Genomic DNA, 19,354 nt, shown 5'->3' with positions numbered 1-19,354 from the left:
CACAGAGCCTTCCTTACGGTGCCCTCTAGTGAAGGCACAGGGTAATACATCTTACAGAAAGCTGCAGATCCTGGATTAGTGTTGGGCATGAGTTGGAAGAGAGCATGCATACTCTAAATACTATAATCATAAGCATGGACATTTTCAAAGAAAAGTTCAGTCTCTAAATTAAAAAATTAGAAAAATTTATAATTTAATTGAGATGGCATTAAGAAAATCCGGGCATGCCCAGTCATCTTCATCTGAAATAATATCTATTCATTCTTCATATTCATCTGTGTGCGATAGGATCCTACTATTAGGTATTTCAAGCTTGGCGGGATGGTGTCTGTTTTAATTATGTGACTCAATTCTTCACCCCTTTTCCACATCAGCACAGTTCACGGTGGATTTACAATAACAACACCTTTCTAAGCAGGAACTACCCCAGGCCTTACTGAACACACTGGAAATGACTATAGAGTTCACCTATTGGAGAATTTTATGGCTCCTTTTATTAATAATTCTCTACTGTCACCAAACACGATGATAATAGTCTCTCACGAGTGCCACTTTTGACACGTTCTTGAAGTATGTGTTTCTCACAGAAATAAAGACCTGCTTTCCACAACTGTAGAATATTTACACGTTTTCTAGGCGTTGCACTGCAGAGCTGGGAAATCGGCTTCATTTCCCATCTGAATCCGTGTACTCCTTCAGGCACCTGCCCACATCGCTGTGCTTCATCTTCTCCGTGAACAATCCATCAAAGGCATTCCTCTGCTTCGGAGTGAAGTAGTTTATCCAATCACCCACCACTCCTGGAAACACAAGAAATCTATCAGGCAGGAAGCTCACAGAGGAAATCTGTCAGCTTTGCAGTCACACGGGAAAGTGCTTGGTCTCTCCTGGTGAGATGATGGGGGACCATTTTTTACTTGCTTTTTTGGTGTTTCTAGTGATGACTGTGATGGTTACATATTAATTTCTACAGTTTATAATTACTTGTTTAAAGAAAGATTTAAAATATATGTTATAGAAGGTCACTTATTCATTTCCTGACTGCCCAGACTCCTGAAATAATCACTCAGAAACTATATTATTTGCAATACTGTTTGACCAATAGCTTAAGCATATTTCTAGCTAGCTCTTATATCTAGAATTAACCTACTTCCATTATTTTATATTTTACCCCGAGACTTATGGCCCACCAGCAAGGTTCCAGCCAGCAGCTGGCATCTTTCTCCTCTGGCGGATCCATGGCCTCTCTTTGACTCCTCCTACTCTCTTTATCTATCTTTTTTGGCCTGGCTACACTCTGTTAAGTCATTGGCCAAAAGCAGCTTCTTTATCCATTAACCAATAAAAGCAGCACATAGACAGAAGGACTTTCCACACATTTCCCCCTTTTCTGTTTAAATAAAAAGAAAGCTTTTAACTTTAATATAGTAAAATTACACATAACAAGTTTCAAGCAAGAATTATAGTTACAATATTTATGTCTATTTTATCTTTTATCATAACTAAGGAAAACTATAATTATCTATTCTTCAACTCCATCAAAGACTCCAGAAGGATATAATATTACCTAAGTAAACAGGAAGTACATTGTAAGTGACTTCCAAAACTCTAGAATTGACAGAGACATCTCGCTGCCTGTGAATAGCATCCATTAATAAAGAAACTGTCTTAGGCCTGTGCAAGACAGAACTTAGGTAGAAGGGGGAAACTAAACTGAATGCTGGGAGAAAGAAGGAGGAGTCAGGAGAAGCCATGGAGCCACACGCCAGTGACAAATGCTGGAACTTTACCCAGTAAACCACCGCCATGTGGCAATACACAGATTAATAGAAATGGGTTAAATTAAAATGTAAGAGTTAGCCAATAAGAAGCTAGAGCTAATGGGCCAAGCAGTGATTTAATTAATGCATTTTCTGTGTGGTTATTTTGGGTGTGAGGCACTGGGTGGCAGGGAAACAAACAAGTAGCTTCTTATTACATGTATGTATGTATTTTTGTTGGAGTAGCCAAGAACATTCCAGTTTAAATGGGACCAAAGCCTAAGTGAGGCAGTAAGCACAGTGCAAGTTCATGTGTTCACCTCCTTGGGTCTTACACAGAGGAGGCTGGGTTCAGCGTTCACCTCCTTGGGTCTTACACAGAGGAGGCTGGGTTCAGCGTTCACCTCCTTGGGTCTTACACAGAGGAGGCTGGGTTCAGCGTTCACCTCCTTGGGTCTTACACAGAGGAGGCTGGGTTCAGCGTTCACCTCCTTGGGTCTTACACAGAGGAAACTGGGTCAATACAAAATGTTTGGTGTTAAGTGTACATAGTGTGCTAGCCTCTCCTAATTTGAAAAGCCATGTTTCTCAAGCTCTCAGAACTGAATTTCTCACTTCTATTATGCTCCTTTGTCAAACTTGGAGCTCGGGTTCCATCCCTGGGGTCTCCTTGTCTTAGGGCCAAGGGCACATTAATTTATCTCTGCGCTTGTTCTCTGTGATCTTCTGTTTTCAAGGTTTCCAAGGTTTGGCTTGTAAACCTTTTCAAACAGGGGACTATAATGTGTGCTTTGTGTATAACCGAGAGCTAGGCATCTTACATCATGTGTTAAGAAAACACATGGCATGCCGGACAATGTCACCAACAGAAAAGAAGTGCATTGTATTCTAGGAATAGCTTTCTTTTTCACAGTTTGTATATTTTATTAAAAAACACTGATATTATATGATTTGCTTTTTTAGACAGGGTCATATTATGTAGTTCAGGTTGGCTTGGGACACACATATTATATGGATTAGGCTGGCCTCAGATCTGCCTACTTGTGCCTCTAGAGTTCTGGGATTAAAGATGCTCACATGGTCTTCATATGAGCCCAGTCCATATGAAAAATTAATATACAGAGATGATATTAAAATAGACAGCAAGAATCTGAATGCAGAAAACGATGACTTGTGGACTGAAACCTGCTAGCCATATGTTTTGGGGTTGTTTTAAAGATTTATTCATTTTATGTGTAAAGTGTTTTACATTGGTGCATGTGTTCAGTAGGAGCTGGTCTTTGTGTTTATAGCCAGCACATGGTGGTACTCAGGTGCTGTTAGTTACAGGTAGTGATTTCAGGCGGAGTTTCATCTGGGGATGTTTGCCAGGGTCACAACTGTAGTAGGTTGGGGTATGGGGGTGGACAGCCAGCACAGGAGTGTCTCATGTTTATGGAGTGAGATTTGAGAACAGTGATTGCTTTGTTAACAGGACTCTCAAAGGCTGATGTAATACAAACATCACTATGAGGGCTCAGAGCGCCCTTCTTTCTCTTGTATTTACACAGCCTCTCCCAATCTTTTCCTTTCTCCTCTTTGCTCTTTTTGACTCCTCTGAGCTCTCTCTGTTCTCTCTTCATCTCCTCTCCAGAATCCCCCCTGACCTTTTCCAGACCTTTTCAAGTACCACGTTGTCTTTCTGCCGTACATTCTCACAGCTCGTGCAGGCCAGTCATAGGTCTCTTCCTTCTCTCTGGACCACCCTTCCCGTCTTCACTGTGGAAACTGCCTAGAGCTCATGAACAACGGACAGGTTCCCATGTGTGGTCCCGGCTTTCCGTCTAATTCTGGCCCATGTCTTTTCTTGGCTCCCCTTGGGCTGCTTCATTCTCTTGGGTATTAAGGTCCCTGAGATCCATCTTCTGCCCCTTGTGCTATCCACTCTTGGTTTCCTCCCAGATGACTCTGCCTCATTCCCCAACCTGCCAATGGCTCCCTGACTGACTTCTTGATTAAACCACACAAGCAGGACTCCTGTCACTGTCCCAGGGTGGCCCATGTTTCCCACCTAAACAGCTCATCAGCCTCTTGCTCAGTTCCTCTGCCTCCCTTCCACACTCTTCTAATCACATTTACAGCCTTCTCTACCACTCTGTGCCACACTGGCCTGTTTGTATGGTTCCTTCTTCAACCAGAAAACAAGAGGTTAGGGAAAGGCGAGGAGAGGGAAGAAGGGAGAAGAGTAGGAAAGGAGAGGAGAGGGCAGAGAGGGGAGAGGAGGAGTGGGAAAGAGGAGAGACGGAAGAGAGACACAGCTTCTTCTAGTGTGGACTCTGACCCCCTCTCTGCCATTGGCTCCCCTGGACAGCATTCCTCTCCCACCATTTTCATAACCATTTCTCATCCTGGATCTGCAGAAGTATGATCCTGCCCACACAACCCCTCCCCAAAGTCGGTGTGGAATATTCTTTTATACTGTGTAAAGTTGTAGCACTGTGATTGATGTAAAAAAGAGCTGAAGGGCCAATAGCTAGGCAGAAAGACGTGAAGTGGGACTTCTGGAGATAGAGAGGATGAAAGGCAGAGTCACCAGCCAGATGCAGAGGAAACAGGATGTGGAAAGGTAACTGAGCCATGTAAAAGAATGTCGGATAATAGATAGGGGTTAATGAAAATTATAAGGACTAGTTAGGAACAAGCCTAAGCTATAGGCCAAGGTTTCATAGTTAAGAAGAAGTCTCTGTGTGGTGATTTGTGAGCTGGTTTGGGGACAGAGACTCTCCACACAGTCCTGCTCACTGTGGCTCAGGCTGTTAGCAGTGTGCATTTTTGTCTAGAATATGAACTTTTGGAGAAGTGATGCTGTGTTTTATTCAATAGTTGTGTATTAGTTCCAGAATTAATAACTTATTAATATTTACTGAGTTGAATGCTTGGCTCCTTTCTAAGCCTTGGTTCTGTGACTGTGCATAAATAAGGCTGAATTACAATAGAAAATTTGCACAGTTAAGATAATATCTGTCTTACAATGAGTTGGCAAGTATTTCCTGAGGGGGATTATATTTGGCTGGTTGAAAGGAGGCGAAGAAACATTGGCTCTCTGGTAGGAATTGTTCATGCAACTGTGCATACAAATGCTTTGCCTTTATAATTTTTAGACCATTTCTTCTACATCTGGATAAAAATTCACACACTTCAACACAGTTATAGGGGCTGTAGAGACTGCTCACAGGTTGAGAGGCTACTCTCACAGAGGACCTGAGTTCAGTTCCCAGTAACCTACAACCGTCTAACTCCACTTTTAGGGGACCCAAATACCCCCTTGTGGCATTCTTGGGTATTGCACCTATACTGTTACATATACATTTTTTTGGAGAAAAAAAAAGATATATTCACTACTTGCTTCTAACTTGGGCCTGGAGAATCACTGGAGGAGATTAATTCCTTTTCTTATGTCTCTATGCACATAAGCAATGTGAGGTCCATTGGGAAGACACGGCAAGCACAAACTCAATGAGAACTTTAACACAATCACTGCCGTCCTTCTGTACACAGAAGAGATTGGTTCCTGGATGCTGTGGAGTAATCCTCCTGTACACTGTGAAAATGTGTCGCTGTCATCGTTAATAAAATGCTGACTGCCTGATATCTAGGCAGGATTTCAGGGCAGAGAGAATGCTGGGAAGAAGGGTGGAGGCAGAGGAACCACAAGTCAGACACAAAGGAAGCAAGAGATGGGCGTGCTGTACTGAGAAAAGGTACCACCGTGTGGCAGAGGATAGATAAAATACATGGGTTAATTTTAAAGATTTTAGCTAGCGACAAGCCTGAGCTATCGGCTGAGCATTTACAATTAATAGTTTCTGAGTGGTTTTTTAGGAGCCAGGCGCTGGGACACAGAGAAACTTCACCTACTCCAGAATTCTCTGTCACCAACATTCTGAGATGCACCGCTTATATAAAATAGCATCTAAGCTCTGCGTATATAAAACCTGCATATAGCCTACGAAAGCTTCCCATTATCGCTTATTATTTCTACATTACTTATTACAATCTCAATGTCGGTACATAGTAGTTCCTTGCTATTGTTTCGGAAACAATGTAAACGAAATGAGTCTGCACATACTCAAGTATCTCCAGTCTTCACGGCTGACTACCAGATGAGGAAAGAACGTGCAGAAACCAAAAGCCAAGTGCGCTCCCCAGTGGAAGCTGCAGATGGAGCCATCTCCTCCTCGCTTACCTTTCCTGAACACCAGGTTCCTGTTGGATGTGAGGGCGCAGATGGTGTGATTGGGGTCGCGGTTTTCTTTCACTGCGTTACTCTTCATCTCGCGGAACGATGTGTTCCGGGCAATCTTACCAATATCGCTGTCATTCACATCAAAGCCAAGGAAATCAGTTATTTTATTTAGACTCTTAACAAAATCCTGAGCAACAGGAAAATTAAAGAAAGTAAGTATGCCTCTTATCTACTTACCAAATCCATTCCTTAAGCAAAATTTATTAATTGCTCTTTTGTGGCCGGATTTCTCTATATCACCCTGGCTGTCCTGGAGCTTGCTCTGTGGACCAGGTTGGCTTCAAACTCACAGAGACCCTCCTGCTTCTGCCTCCTAAGAGCTGGGATTAAAGGTGTGCGCCACCACCCTCGTTTCTCCTCCCCTGACTTTGAATTTAGTTTGGTTTTAGCCTAGGCTGATGTGAAAGACTTACTTTCTTCATTTCTTCATAGAATAGGAAGAGGACGTTTTTATCGTTTTTGTGTTTCTCCCAGCTCAACACGTGATCAAACCAGGAGCCATACACAACTGGAAGAGAAGTACAGAATGGTGTTACTGTTTACAGTGATGGCTTCGCCCCACATCTGGCTCCTTCCTAGTCAGCACAGAGGTCAGCGAGAGCACTCGCTCATCAGCCTGGGGTGAGATTGCCTGGAAAAGCTCATTTCACTGTTATTTCAGCCGGTGTGAGTTGTCAGGAGATGCTCGTGGCCATATCTTTGCACAATACTCCTTATATCTAGTAAATATTTTTATCACCATGAAAAGTAGCAGCAAAGTCAAAACATACGTCTTTCTCAATATTTATATTCTGAACTTTTTAAGCTTCTCTAAGGAACCATTTAGTATCAGTCATCTTCTTTCTTTAAAGTGACATTCAAAATCCCAGGCTTTTATCACAAACATTTTAAAACTTTTCCTTGAGCCATGGTCTCTCTGTGTAGCCAAGGGTAATTCCAAGACTCACAGTAATCCTCCTGCCTCAGCCTCTCAACTACTGATATTATAACCATGAGCTATCATGCCAGATTTAAAACTTATTTTTTAAAGGCTCTTACAATAGTTATAGTATCTATTGTCTAAAAATTTTAAACCACATTAAAAACATAATAAATTTAAAAATACTCTATTCACTTATCTTAGTTCAAGACTGAACAATTCAGCCTTAGGTATTAATATGCAATTGTCATTACATATTTTGTTGTGAAATGATACCCTTGAAAAATTCTCCAGGTTCAAAAGTAAAATATCCTTCACTGTGATCTTTTCAGGAGTGATGATCAGAAAGGAAAGCCTGCTCTTGTCTCAGGACATCAGCTCATTGGAACCATGATCCCTAAAGCAGAGGAGGTTTAAATGTGTCCCTATCCACTGTCCAGGTGTCATTATCAGCCCAACCTCCAATCTGGCTTATGACCTCCATGTCCTAGCTGCAATATAATTAACTCATAAACTAACCACAATGCTTTATGGTTTCAGATTTTGAAGAAACAAAATGCAAATAAATAATCCTGTAAATATACATGTAAATAATCCTGTAAATATACATGTAAATAATCCTGTAAATATACATGTAAACAATCCTGTAAATATACATGTAAACAATCCTGTAAATATACATGTAAACAATCCTGTAAATATACATGTAAACAATCCTGTAAATATACATGTAAATAATCCTGTAAATATACATGTAAACAATCCTGTAAATATACATGTAAACAATCCTGTAAATATACATGTAAACAATCCTGTAAATATACATGTAAACAATCCTGTAAATATACATGTAAATAATCCTGTAAATATACATGTAAATAATCCTGTAAATACACATATTTCTCTTTATTCATTCATTCTCGCGGTAATGAGTTTCCTAGTGACATTCACATGTACAGTATTATTATTTGCCTTTACACACACACACACACACTGAAATCTAGATTCCACATGTGAGAGAAAACACATCACGTTTGACCTTCTGAGTCTGGCATATTTTGCTGTGTATTTTTAAACCAGGAAATTCTGGGACTATTATGACATCATTACGGAGTTGGCCTTCTCCTGTGGCATCCTCAGGTAGACAGACAGTAAACTCCTCAAAGAGTTGCCTCACTTTTCCTTAGCAGTGCTTCAGGCTGATCTGCAGTCTTGTCCAATCTTATGTCAGAATCCCCAAATGTCCACAGCAGCAGCAGAGAATTGGTTTTCTAAGAATGGCCACCCTTTCCCGAGACTCAAATACCTGTAGAAGGAAGACTGCTTTTTCTCTCCTACAGGCTCAAGGGATAAAGGATGATCTCACACCAGCAGGGTCTGAGCCTAAGGTCAACCTCGACCCTCTACCTCCTACCAGTATGCACTGCCTAGGCCCCCATAGGATGTCACTGCCCACAACTGTGGATGCTGCAAGAGGCCTTGGGACGGCAAGAGAAGCCTGTGTCCTGCAACCAGGGATCGCAGCCAACTCAGTCCTGACCACCGGTTGAATGTACTCAACCTCACCCACTAAGGCTCTTTCATAAAGAAATGAACTGCAGCGAGCCACAGACTGCACTTAAGAGGGAATTTCAGAGCTGTAGTGATGGTAATTTCAAAGGCAGCTGTTCTGTTGGTCAGAATTGAAACTCTATTCCATGTTTCTCCAAATGGACGGAGGCCAGCTGGAAGAAGAGAGAACTGTGTGTGCTTCCTGGCTAGCGCTCTGTGAGAGTCCATTACTACTGTGTGTAGAGGAGTCCTTAAACTGCTTAGACTCTTCAAGTGACAAATGGAGCTGATTTGTAAATCACAGGCCTCATTTTCCAAGTTGTTAATAGAGCTTCGCTGTAAAGAAAACTGAACTTCTAAAGTAAAGCCAAATCCTCTTCTGAGGGGAACCGCTTTCTGTACAGCATCTTGTGTCACAGACTCACCAGGCCCTCTCTCCCCACGCCTGGCTTTAGCTTACACCCAAATTGCCCTTCTCCCCAGAATGCCCGTGGGCAGAGCTCGCCCAGTCTGTGTGTCTGAGAAGTAAGTCAGAAACTTTGCTTGGTAGAAACTTCCAGAACTTCCCCCTCTTCCTATAAAATAAAGGTTTGTTTGAGACATTATGCCCTTTGGATATTGCACATTTTCCTCCTGATTGCAGCCTTCAATCAACTTAGTCTCTCAACCAATATCACTAAGAACACTGACCATCTGTCGCAATCATCTCTGTCACCCCTGTCTTGCTAGTGGCTGTAATGGCTTTACCGGACAGCTCCTACCATTCTCTACCAGCCCTTTCTGTCTTTGATGTCTTCTCCTCATTGGCTCACTCAACCATCTCCTTAGCAATGGTCCCCTGCTACCTTAAAGCTTATTTCAATAAACTAAAGAAGAAGGAAAAGTCACCCAGTATTAGAGCAAAATGCTCCATCTTCTCCCTTCTCTCCGGTTGCTGCTAGAGGAGTTTCTACAACTCCGAGTTAGACTCTGGATATGTGCTTCCAACCTGTGGCTCCAAGGCTCCCTGCTCACCTACATGCATTACTGTAATGCTCTTCTCTGCATTAGCTGTTTCTGCCTTCTTCCTGACACCAATTGTAATGCAAGTCTTAGGTTCTAGTTTCTAGAAATTACTCTGAATATACAGCCATTGTATTACAAAGCAAAACTTTCTGCAACAAAGGACCTGGAAATAGACAACCCTAAGGCAAGGCTGGAGAGGGAGCTAGAAGTGCTAATGTGTTCAATATTAAGGTGTCAGTTTCATTGAGCTATTAATGTGGCCTGATAGCACCAGAGCAAAATTTATAGCTATTGTTTAGCTTGAAAGCTACTACCCAGAAAATAAAAGGTAAATTAGATGATTACATAAGCATCTGGCTACATCATTCTACTCTATTGTCTTTATGTAAGTAGGAGCTGAGATCAACCCAGGATATCATGGAACCATCCTTAGGAAAGAACCTCCTTGGGTGCACATCTGCCTCGTGTGAAACCAGTTAGCCTTGCCTCATTCTGGCCTGCCCTGGAACTTTTTATGACTGTCCACAGAAAGCTAGCATGTAGACGAGGAGCAGGGTCACACGGCTACTGCTGGCCTTCCCTATACCTCAACAGGGCGTGTGCCCATCCTGCGTGCAGAGTCAGAGTGAGGACATGACCAGGTTGGAGCACAGGAATCATAGATGAGAAGGAGCTACAATGTGCAAAATGGAAAGAAAAAAAATAGTATTTGCCATCTTGAGATAAAGCAGACTCGGGGTCTGTTCTGAAAAAAAAAGTGTGTGTTTAGACTCTATTTATTCCAAAGATGGACTGGAGGCAGAGAGAGGCATGCTAACCATCTTTAAATATTTAAAGGATGTCATGTGCAAGAAGAATTCATGATCAGGTGGCTTTTTAGACTGGACACCTTGTGGCACCACGATAAGCAGAAAGATTTTGGAATAAACATTAGGTCGTGGCTCTACTCCTCATTTGTTACGTATCTTTCTGTGTGTGAGTTATTTAGCCTCCCAAGTCTGTTACTCCTTCAAGTTATAAAATGAGGATAACAACATCTACCACATGAGGTTCTGGTGAGGGTGAAATAAGATAGTTTTACCTAGTACTTAGCTAAGCATCTCTGTCATATGGGAAGCACACAGTAGATGGTAAGGATGAAACAGTGCGTGGCTGGTGTGGGGTTTGTGAGCCTGCGGTTCAGTGTTAGGATGCCCAAGCCTTCACTGCTCCGGAGGTTGTGGGAACGACACAAAGACGAGGTGTCTGTGGAGTCACGTAAAGTACCTGCTGGTCTGGTGTCATCAGGATTCTGCTAAATGTGCAGCATTTGTTACGGGGGAAACTGTATCTGAAGGACGAGCTGAAATGGCACGAGTCCAGCCTGGTCCTTTGTGCCTCCTGCAGGATTCCGTGCAGCTAACCGCTGAACTATCTGCCCAGAAAGCTGTGAAATGGAAGCCCTTCTGTGTCCACTTCTGCGGGCAGGATGTGCACGGGGTAGGGTTCAGCAGGTTCAAACACACACATGAAGGAGTCCAGCAGGGATGGGGAGTGGGGGAGGAGATAGTTGGAAGAGATGGGGGAGATTAGGAGACTGAATTTGACCTAACCACATTAATTACAGGTATGAAGTCTCAAACACTAAATTTTTTAAACCTCAAAAAAGTGATATGTAAATAAATTCCTTAACCTAGGTTAAGTAACCCAGGATGGGGTGGGGGTGGGGAATTAGCAGAAAGTTGGATATTCTTTGCAACTTATTCTTCAAGTAAAAGTTATTTATTAAATGTGTAACTGAGAAAGACTTGCGGTAGCCCACCCCACAAAGAGATTGAGTCCTCCAGGCCTTCATCATTTTAAACTCATGTCTCCTAATTTCTTCACTATCTTGTGAAGTGAAGAACTGTCTTTATTTAGATTTTTTAAGGTTTTCCCCAACCACTGAGTCAGGGGAATGGAATGAGCTAAACGGTGGTGCAGGTGAAATGTTCCCTGAGCGGCTTTGTCAGTGTTTCTGAGAGCAATCGTTCATTTCCTGCTACCTTCCATGAAATGAGTTTGCTCACAATGTGTTCGCTGGTTTCCTTGGGAGAATTTGTGTGTGCATATGTACTTTCTTGGTTCACAGCGTCTTCCAGGTTACCTAGCTGCCCTTCACTCAGGACATCATTACTTCAGAAAAAAAGTGTGCATGAAAACAAAGTTCTTACAAAATTAATCTCTATTTTGAAGATATTATAACTTATCCACAAATATGTTTCTCTCCAGAAGCCGTAAAAAGGGCTGTGAAAGAATTAAGAATTTCCTTAGAAGGAACAAGGATCTTCTCTTCACCGCATGGGTAGAAGCTGGCAGTGAGATCTAGCAAAGATTTGGATCCCGCTTTCATTTTGAGCGAGAAAGTTCAAAACATTTAATGATTTTTTAAAAGATGACTGTCAGGGTTGGGAGATGGTTTAGTAGATACAAACACTTGCAACACAAATACCAGGATCTGAGTTCAAACCCCAGCATCCAGGTTATAAGACCGCTGAGCGTGTCCAAATGCAATTTTGTACCGTCAGCCTGGCTAGGGTGGAAACCAGCTCCAAGTTCAGTGAAAGACCCTGTCTCAAGAAGGCAAGGTGGGGATGCAGAGAGCAGGACACCTAACACTCTCCTAATAACCCTGCACGCCAATGTGCTGTGCATACATACGCGCATACACTCACACACACATATGCACACTCACACAATAAACAGATGCACATACATGAACACACACAAGTAAACAGATACAATTTAAAAATAAAACAATGATGGTTGTTAGATTTACCGTCTCCTTTGAGGAAGAGCTCTAAAAACGCAGGCCACGTTTCAGGGGACGGAAGGTTGGGGTTGTCTCTGTAGTAGTGGAACAGGGACACGGCTGTATCCTTCGGATTCCTGATGATGTAGACAATCTGTTGAAACACACAAATCCCTTATTCTAGGATGAAAGTAACCACACACACGGTATCTCTCAAAAGAGTTGTGGCTAAAACTTACGTGTGCAAATTCTACCTTTTATTTTTTAATAGCTGCAGTCAATGATTCAACACTCCTAGCTTCCTATCACTGGAAATCCAATGTGTAAAATAAGAGTCATCACTGATGAAAGTCAATGTATGGATTTGAATTCAAGAGCTCCTAGAAATGACCTGGATTTCTCTGTTTTTCACCATCTCCCAGCAGACATGGTGCTCACAGCCTGTGGACAGCTTTCTAAATCTATTGACTAAGTGTGGTCCTGTCTTTCAGGGCCAGGGATGGGGAAATCCCTATTTATTGTCAGGCAAAATTACTTTTTGCTTGTCTATATGTTAGAAAACACTTGCATGCACTGTTATTTTTTTTTTAGGAAAAACTATAGTTTAGACCTTCCCTTTTAGACAATTGAATTCCTTGCCCAGTAGAACATCTAAGATTCCCTCCCAGTGTCTAGGAATACTGTAACTATAATTCAGCCCATAAACATGTATTCAGTGTGTGCTGAATACCAGGTGATATGCAATGATCCAGTTCCAACTGTGAGCAAGATGGAAGTGATTTGTGACCTCTCTCAGTATATAGTCAGCTGAGGGAACAGACAATGGCATGTGCTCTTGACAATGAAGCAGGTAGGCGTTCTAAGACAGGATTACAAAAGGAACAGGTGAGAAGCCCTCAGAAAACAATAGAAGCTGGATAATGGAACATCTCTGATCATAGCCAACATTGCAGAAGTTAAGGAAGAGATGTTCTTGTGTTTTTAATTGACAACTGGGGCAGTCACAATTTGCCTAGATAAGACAGAATTTGCTGAGTCATTTTTAATACACTGCTATCTTCCAGTAGCATGTTCATAGTCCAAATACTGTGTGGCTCACATGAATAGTGAGTGCCTGGTTCCTCATTAATTGAGAGGTGTGTAAAGGTCAATGAGTACAGGAATAAAGAACCACCTTTACTCAGCCCCGCCCAAGATCCTTTCTAGCTTTCATAACACAAAGCAACCTCCCAAGCCTTGACCTTCGCTCACTGTGCCAGGCTTCCAGAAACCCAAAGATTGGCAAACTCACTTCTAAAAAGACAAAATGGGATAAAGTAGCAAAGGTTTAAGCCTCCATTGATCAGTTAGAGATAGTTGTTTGGACAGATAAGCAAGCCTCTGGAGAAGCCCTGCTGTTATATGTCTGTGATATCTACTTAGGAAAATAATGAAACCCATTGTTGTAGAGATAAGAGTCAACCGAGAAACCTGAAGAATTACCAGAGAAAGTTATGGACTAGAAAGGAAAAAGAGTGTGATACTCTATGAGAGGCAGGGAAAGGGTTATTAACTAAAGCATCATGAGGGGCTAGAGAGATGGCTTAATGATCCTTGCTGTTCTTCCAGATGAGTTGAGTTCAGTTCCCAGCACCCACACTGGGCAGCTCACAACCACTTGTCATTCAGATCCAGAGGAATCCAATGCCTTAAGTGTTTATGGACACCTCTACTCATATGCACATGCATTCTCTCTCTCTCTCTCTCTCTCTCTCTCTCTCTCTCTCTCTCTCTCTCTCTCTCTCTCTTTCTCTCCCCCCATTTCTCTCTCTCACACACAAATCATAAAAATAAAATCATGATTAAGTATCATAAAATGAGTTACAAAATATAAAGTTCATGCCAGGGATTTTCCTAACAAAAAGGGAAGTAGGAAAAAACAATTTAGAAGAAAATAATACAACTGTAAGTCCCCGATGGCCTCTTCTGCCTTTCCACCACACACCCCAGCTACACATGTGATGCACAGACATACATGCAAGTAAAACACCTATACGCATAAAGTATTTTTATCTGAAAAAAGAAAAGTGAAAGTGAAAAGTTTTAGGGACACTTAGAGAGAAGTCAGCCCTGCACAGGCAGGGGAAGCTTGACCTACTCTCAGGCCTTCAGGACCAATCTACAAGTCCATCCATGGAGGACCAACAGTCTGCATCCCATCCATGGAGGGAGAATAGCCTACAAGCCCATCCATGGAGGACCAATAGCCTGCATCCCATCCATGGAGGACCAATAGTCTACATCCCATCCATGGAGGACCAATAGCCTACATCCCATCCATGGAGGACCAATAGCCTACATCCCATCCATGGAGGCTAGTATTCAGTTATACGCAGCATTGCATCATGTGCTGATAGGAACAAGGTATTCAACTTGTGCTTCAATGGACTACCAGATAAGGGAGTATTTGCTGAGTCACTAATTTTATCCTAACTTCTGGAGGTCAGAAGGGAGTTACCATGGCCTTGGTTCCCCTTAGGGCCATTAATAAAGGGTTGTGCCTTAAGGCTGAACCTTCGGTATGGAGATTAAGAAGCACTTATCTGAGCTTCGGGTTCTTTACTCTTAAGTGGCCTATGACCTACATGTGCCATGTGCGTGGGACAAACACAAAACCTCCCGGTTTAAGATGCCATTAGTTACTGTAGTTAGTTCTTCCCTCCATCACCCTCCCCCGCGCTCCTCTCTCACAGCGAGCTTGTGTGTATCTCTCTTCTCCCCTCCCTCCTTCCCTCCATCTCCCTCCCTCCCCTCATCCTCCCCCTTCCTCTCCTCTGTCTCCAACGTTGCTGCTCCCATGTCTCCTCCCTTCCTCTTTGGGTTTGCATTTAATCCAGACATGAAGGATAAGAGTGTCTAACTGCCTTTCTCTGTTTGCCTCCCTCCCCCTCTCTCTGGCTCAGAAAGGAAAACTGTTCACTAAGTTTTGAAAATGTAATTGAGTTAAGCTTCCTTTGCTCTGACAGACAGACAGACAACTTCCCCTGTTCTGACAGACAGGCAGGTTCCCCTGTTCTGACAGACAACTTCCTCTGTTCTGACAGACAGACAACTTCCTCTGTTCTGACAGACAGACAGACAGCTTCCCCTGTTCTGACAGACAGACAGCTTCCTCTGTTCTGACAGACAGACAGACAGACAGCTTCCCCTGTTCTGACATTCTGACCCTGCTTGGTTGTGTTTGTGTAGGAGTGGGAGCATGCAGAGCCGCAGTCACAGTCGAAGGAGAATCCTCTGTGCCTTCCGGTGTGACAGGCACCTTGTTTTGTGTGGTTAGAAAATGACTGGCATGGTTGGAGGAGGCTTCATTTCTGGGGATCCCATATGTGTCTTAACTCTAATTTCCAAACATTATTCTTGTGTTTTATTTCCAATCAAAATGTTCCTTATGCATATATTTGTAAAAAGATTAAATTGAATGTTAATGCCATACATTAGAAATTCACTTTTACTTGTTGAGCTATTGGCATTTAGTGTCGTCGTCTCCCCCCACCCCCGTGTAGATATGTTTTAACCAAATTGAGAATATTTGTTATACTATACCTAAGAGCATGGTTTCTTCATCATTTTATTATACAAAAACCCCTCCATGAAAAATGTAAATAGAAAAAGAAAACAGTGAAAATGGAAAATATTCTTGTAAATTATAATTGGCTTTTAAAAATAATAACCTATGAGTTGATAATAATGGCTTGAGGAAACTGTCCTTTAGCATTTCTTGTTATAAAATTTGTTTCCTAGAAAAAAATAAAAGAATTAACTGTAAATGGCACTTGCTTTGCTGCCATCAAGCCCCCATGACAAGGCAAGAACCCAAGAACCCTAGCTGGGGCTGGAAAGAATGGCTGCTCTTGCAGAGACCCCAGGTTTTGTTCCCAGGACCTGAATGGTGATTCACAACTGTCTGTGACTCCAGGTTTAGAAGATCCGATGCTGTCTTTGTGTCTCCAAAGTCACTGCATGCACAGGTACACACACACCCGAAGGCGCTCACACATACGCATCAATGAAAATGAATCTTGGGGGGAAACTCATCGTTTCCAACGCTGCATGCTGCAAGCAGGACTCACCTTACACTGCTTCTGTTTAACAGTCACAGGAATCATCTCGTAGCTCAGATGCGTCGGGATGACTCTTCTCTTCGGGACCATCTTTAGCTCTTCAAACTTAGAGACGTCTCCCCACTCGATAGGAGGTGTGAGGGTAATTCCAACATTGGGAATATTCTCGATGACTTCTGCTACCCAGTGGGTTCCTTCACACAAACAGAAGATGAAATGCAGCTTTAATTAAATGTCTCAGCTGAAGAAACGGATGTAGGAGGTGAGCAAGTTAAGCAAGGCAAGCATGATTCTAATCAGCAGTCGTGACTATGATGTCCCCGAAACCTGATGAGATGCTAACTTGCTTTAAGTGGAATCCTGTTCCAAGAGTGAAAAGGTTTGCAAGGGGTGCTTGCTGATTCCCTGGCAAAAGACAAGCTGTTATCAATCATTTCTAGACTCTTCAAAGCACCAACTCATGTACATGTTCTCTAATGTGATTCCATGTTCCATGAGCCCTTGAGCCTTCTCTTACAGGCTAAGTTCTACCTTCCCCCCACCACATACACAAGAAGTTGTCTCCTTTTCAGTCTCCCCACGGTCCCCAGCCCCTTCCTCTGTTAGAATAAACAGCAGAATACAGTTGCCACGGTGTGTGTGTGTATGTGTGTGTGTGTGTGTTCACCTCCCCATTTGCTCCTTGAAGATAGACACAGACCTCTGTGTGTGCATAGAACAGCATTTATGCAGACCAAGTATTTGGATCATAAATGTTTGTTACACTCAGAGAGCTACTAAAAGCTTGCTACCCTAGAATCTGGGAAAAACACATGAGCTCTGCTTGGTTTTTGTTTTTGATTTTTGCTTGTTTGTTTTTGAAGGGATGGTGATGATGCTGATGACGTTGTTTTAAGTTGTACTCGTTATCACTGTATTTGCATATGACGTCACAGAACGCACACGAAGGTCAGAGGACAACTTGTAGAGTTGGTTCTGTCTTCCACTTTGTGCCTGATGAAATTCAGATTACCAGGTTTGCACAACAAGGGTTTCACCCATGGAACAGTCCTAATAGACCTGTGTTTGCTTTTGTTTTTAATGCAGGGGTTGAGCTCAGTGCTTCCTTCATGCTCCACAAGTGCTCTTCCACGGGACTCCCCACACCCACATGCCCAGCCAAGAATAGAACTCTACACTTCAGGGAAGATAAGGATTTTGCAGCAGGAAAACGAAAGCTTGCAGGGGGAGTGGGGGTATTTGATAAATTGAAGATGACATCCCTATGGAGATTAAATCAGGCGAGTGCTAGTGTCCTTAACTTCATTGTGACTTCAGTGAGGTGCAATAGGCACACCCTTATGGCTGAGTAAATATTCAGTCTAGCACTCTGATTAACTTTATGATAAATGTACTTTAGAAAGTCTTTTTTTTATTATTTTGTTTTGTTTTGTTTTTTAGCTCTATTCATTTTGCAAGTGTGAATGTTTTACCTGCAGGTATGTGTGTGAGTCAGTCTTGTGAGTGCCTGGTGTCTGCAGAGGTCAGAAGAGGGCATCAGCATCCCCAGAACAAGAGTTAAGAGGTGAGTGTCTGTGTGTGTGTGTGTGTTTTCTAAAAACCTCTCACCCATGTGCACTTTGCTGCTTCCCACAGTGAGGACCTCCTGGTTTAATTGGTGACTACAGTGCACACCTGACACAAAGGCAGTTTGCCTGCTTGCTGTTGAACTGGTTACTGGGTAGCTGCCATCTCCATGTGACCACTATTACGGAATTAGCAGAAGGCAATTGGACATTACATAGAAAAACAAAATTAGCACAGAACCAATTCTGATGGCTAATGCTGGTGTGTATATGACTGCTCAGGAACCAGTTCTGAAGAAAACGTTTTAGCCAGGAAAGGACGGCTCTTAGGGCAGATGCAAATGTTCCAGACCCATAAACATGAACTGAACAGAGGCTGTCTACTCATCACAGAGACTGGAGCTGTACAGAGCTTTAATTATTTCACCTGAATCTTTCTGAAGTTCAAAAAATTGAATCCTGAAAGATCATGTTCCCCTTTTCAAATAAAATTTATGATAAATAAAGTTATTTTGAAAATGATTGTTCTGTTTGTTATTGTTACTTCTCTGCATCTTACAGTACACTTAAGAAAAAAAACTCACCAGATTTTGGGTAGGAAACCAGAAATATGTCATCTTCTCTCGCATCAAAAGAATCCAAAGAATCGAGGAGTCCTTTCGAAGACATGGAAGAGAAGAGGATGCCCTTGTGCTTGTGAAGGAGGCCCGACTGACTCTGAGATGACATCGTCCACCTGATCTACTCAAGGCTGAGTCCCTACACAAGCCGCAGACAGCCCTGGACCTCAACCACAAGCCCAGCAAGTGGCAGAGCAATCTCCGTATCTGAGCTAACATTCCATGTGTCTATATATACCTTCTGCAATTCTTCACAAGAATAATTTTTAAACCATCACTGAGCCAAAGTCTATTATAAAAATGGTGTTATCTGGATTTTTTCTGATAACAGAGGTTACAAAATGTTTTCTTCCACTCAGTTCAGGTTCGTGTGCACAGAATACTACTGGGCAACCAAGAGTAATTACTGTTAAGATAATACTGCTAATAAAATCCTTTGGTCTAAATAGGTAAAGTCTTTTAGTCACTACAATGAATTATATCACTGAAATAATGCTTAGGAAAATTAGATTCCTACTTATGAACACAGTAGAGGAAGTAGCCAGTAGCTACAGTTTGAGGGGGAAAGGGACAGAGACATGGGAAACAAGAGTGTTTCCAGGACTTGGCAGATACACTTTTAACAAACTTTTCTGAGATACAGTTTAGAAGAGATACAATGAGAGTCATAATACCGTGGTAGGAAGAGATCTCTCGAGGACAAACGCACACAGGAGACTGGAGAGAGAAGAATAAACTCTTCTTTCAGTCACTTTTAGTCTTTGATGATAATATTCCAA

The 19,354-nt window shown here is 42.3% G+C and overlaps 1 protein-coding gene across 1 annotated transcript; it reads right to left on the bottom strand.

Annotated features, from left to right (window-relative positions):
* Positions 1–666: 666 nt before the first annotated feature.
* Positions 667–18,684, bottom strand: LOC130880988 (sulfotransferase 6B1-like). Its single transcript, XM_057780174.1, has 6 exons — positions 18,540–18,684; positions 16,400–16,584; positions 12,318–12,444; positions 6,459–6,553; positions 5,986–6,172; positions 667–800 (listed from the first exon to the last, which is right to left on the bottom strand). The coding sequence occupies exons 1-6, from the start codon at positions 18,682–18,684 to the stop codon at positions 667–669; spliced, it is 873 nt and encodes a 290-aa protein (XP_057636157.1).
* Between the last annotated feature and the right edge of the window lie 670 nt (positions 18,685–19,354).

Source organism: Chionomys nivalis, chromosome 1 (assembly GCF_950005125.1).
Source record: "Chionomys nivalis chromosome 1, mChiNiv1.1, whole genome shotgun sequence".
Lineage (NCBI taxonomy): Eukaryota > Metazoa > Chordata > Mammalia > Rodentia > Cricetidae > Chionomys > Chionomys nivalis.
The sequence above is the reverse complement of the archived record's forward strand: the minus strand, read 5'-3'. Positions and strand labels throughout refer to the sequence as shown.

Excerpts from the sequence above, each read along its gene's own strand:
- LOC130880988 (XM_057780174.1), bottom strand. The coding sequence starts at position 18,684 with ATGTCATCTCAGAGTCAGTCGGGCCTCCTTCACAAGCACAAGGGCATC. Across the intron at positions 16,585-18,539 it reads GGTTTCCTACCCAAAATCTG|GAACCCACTGGGTAGCAGAA; the intron begins GTGAGTTTTTTT and ends GTTTGTGTGAAG. Across the intron at positions 6,554-12,317 it reads GCTCTTCCTCAAAGGAGACG|TTGTGTATGGCTCCTGGTTT; the intron begins GTAAATCTAACA and ends CTTCTCTTCCAG.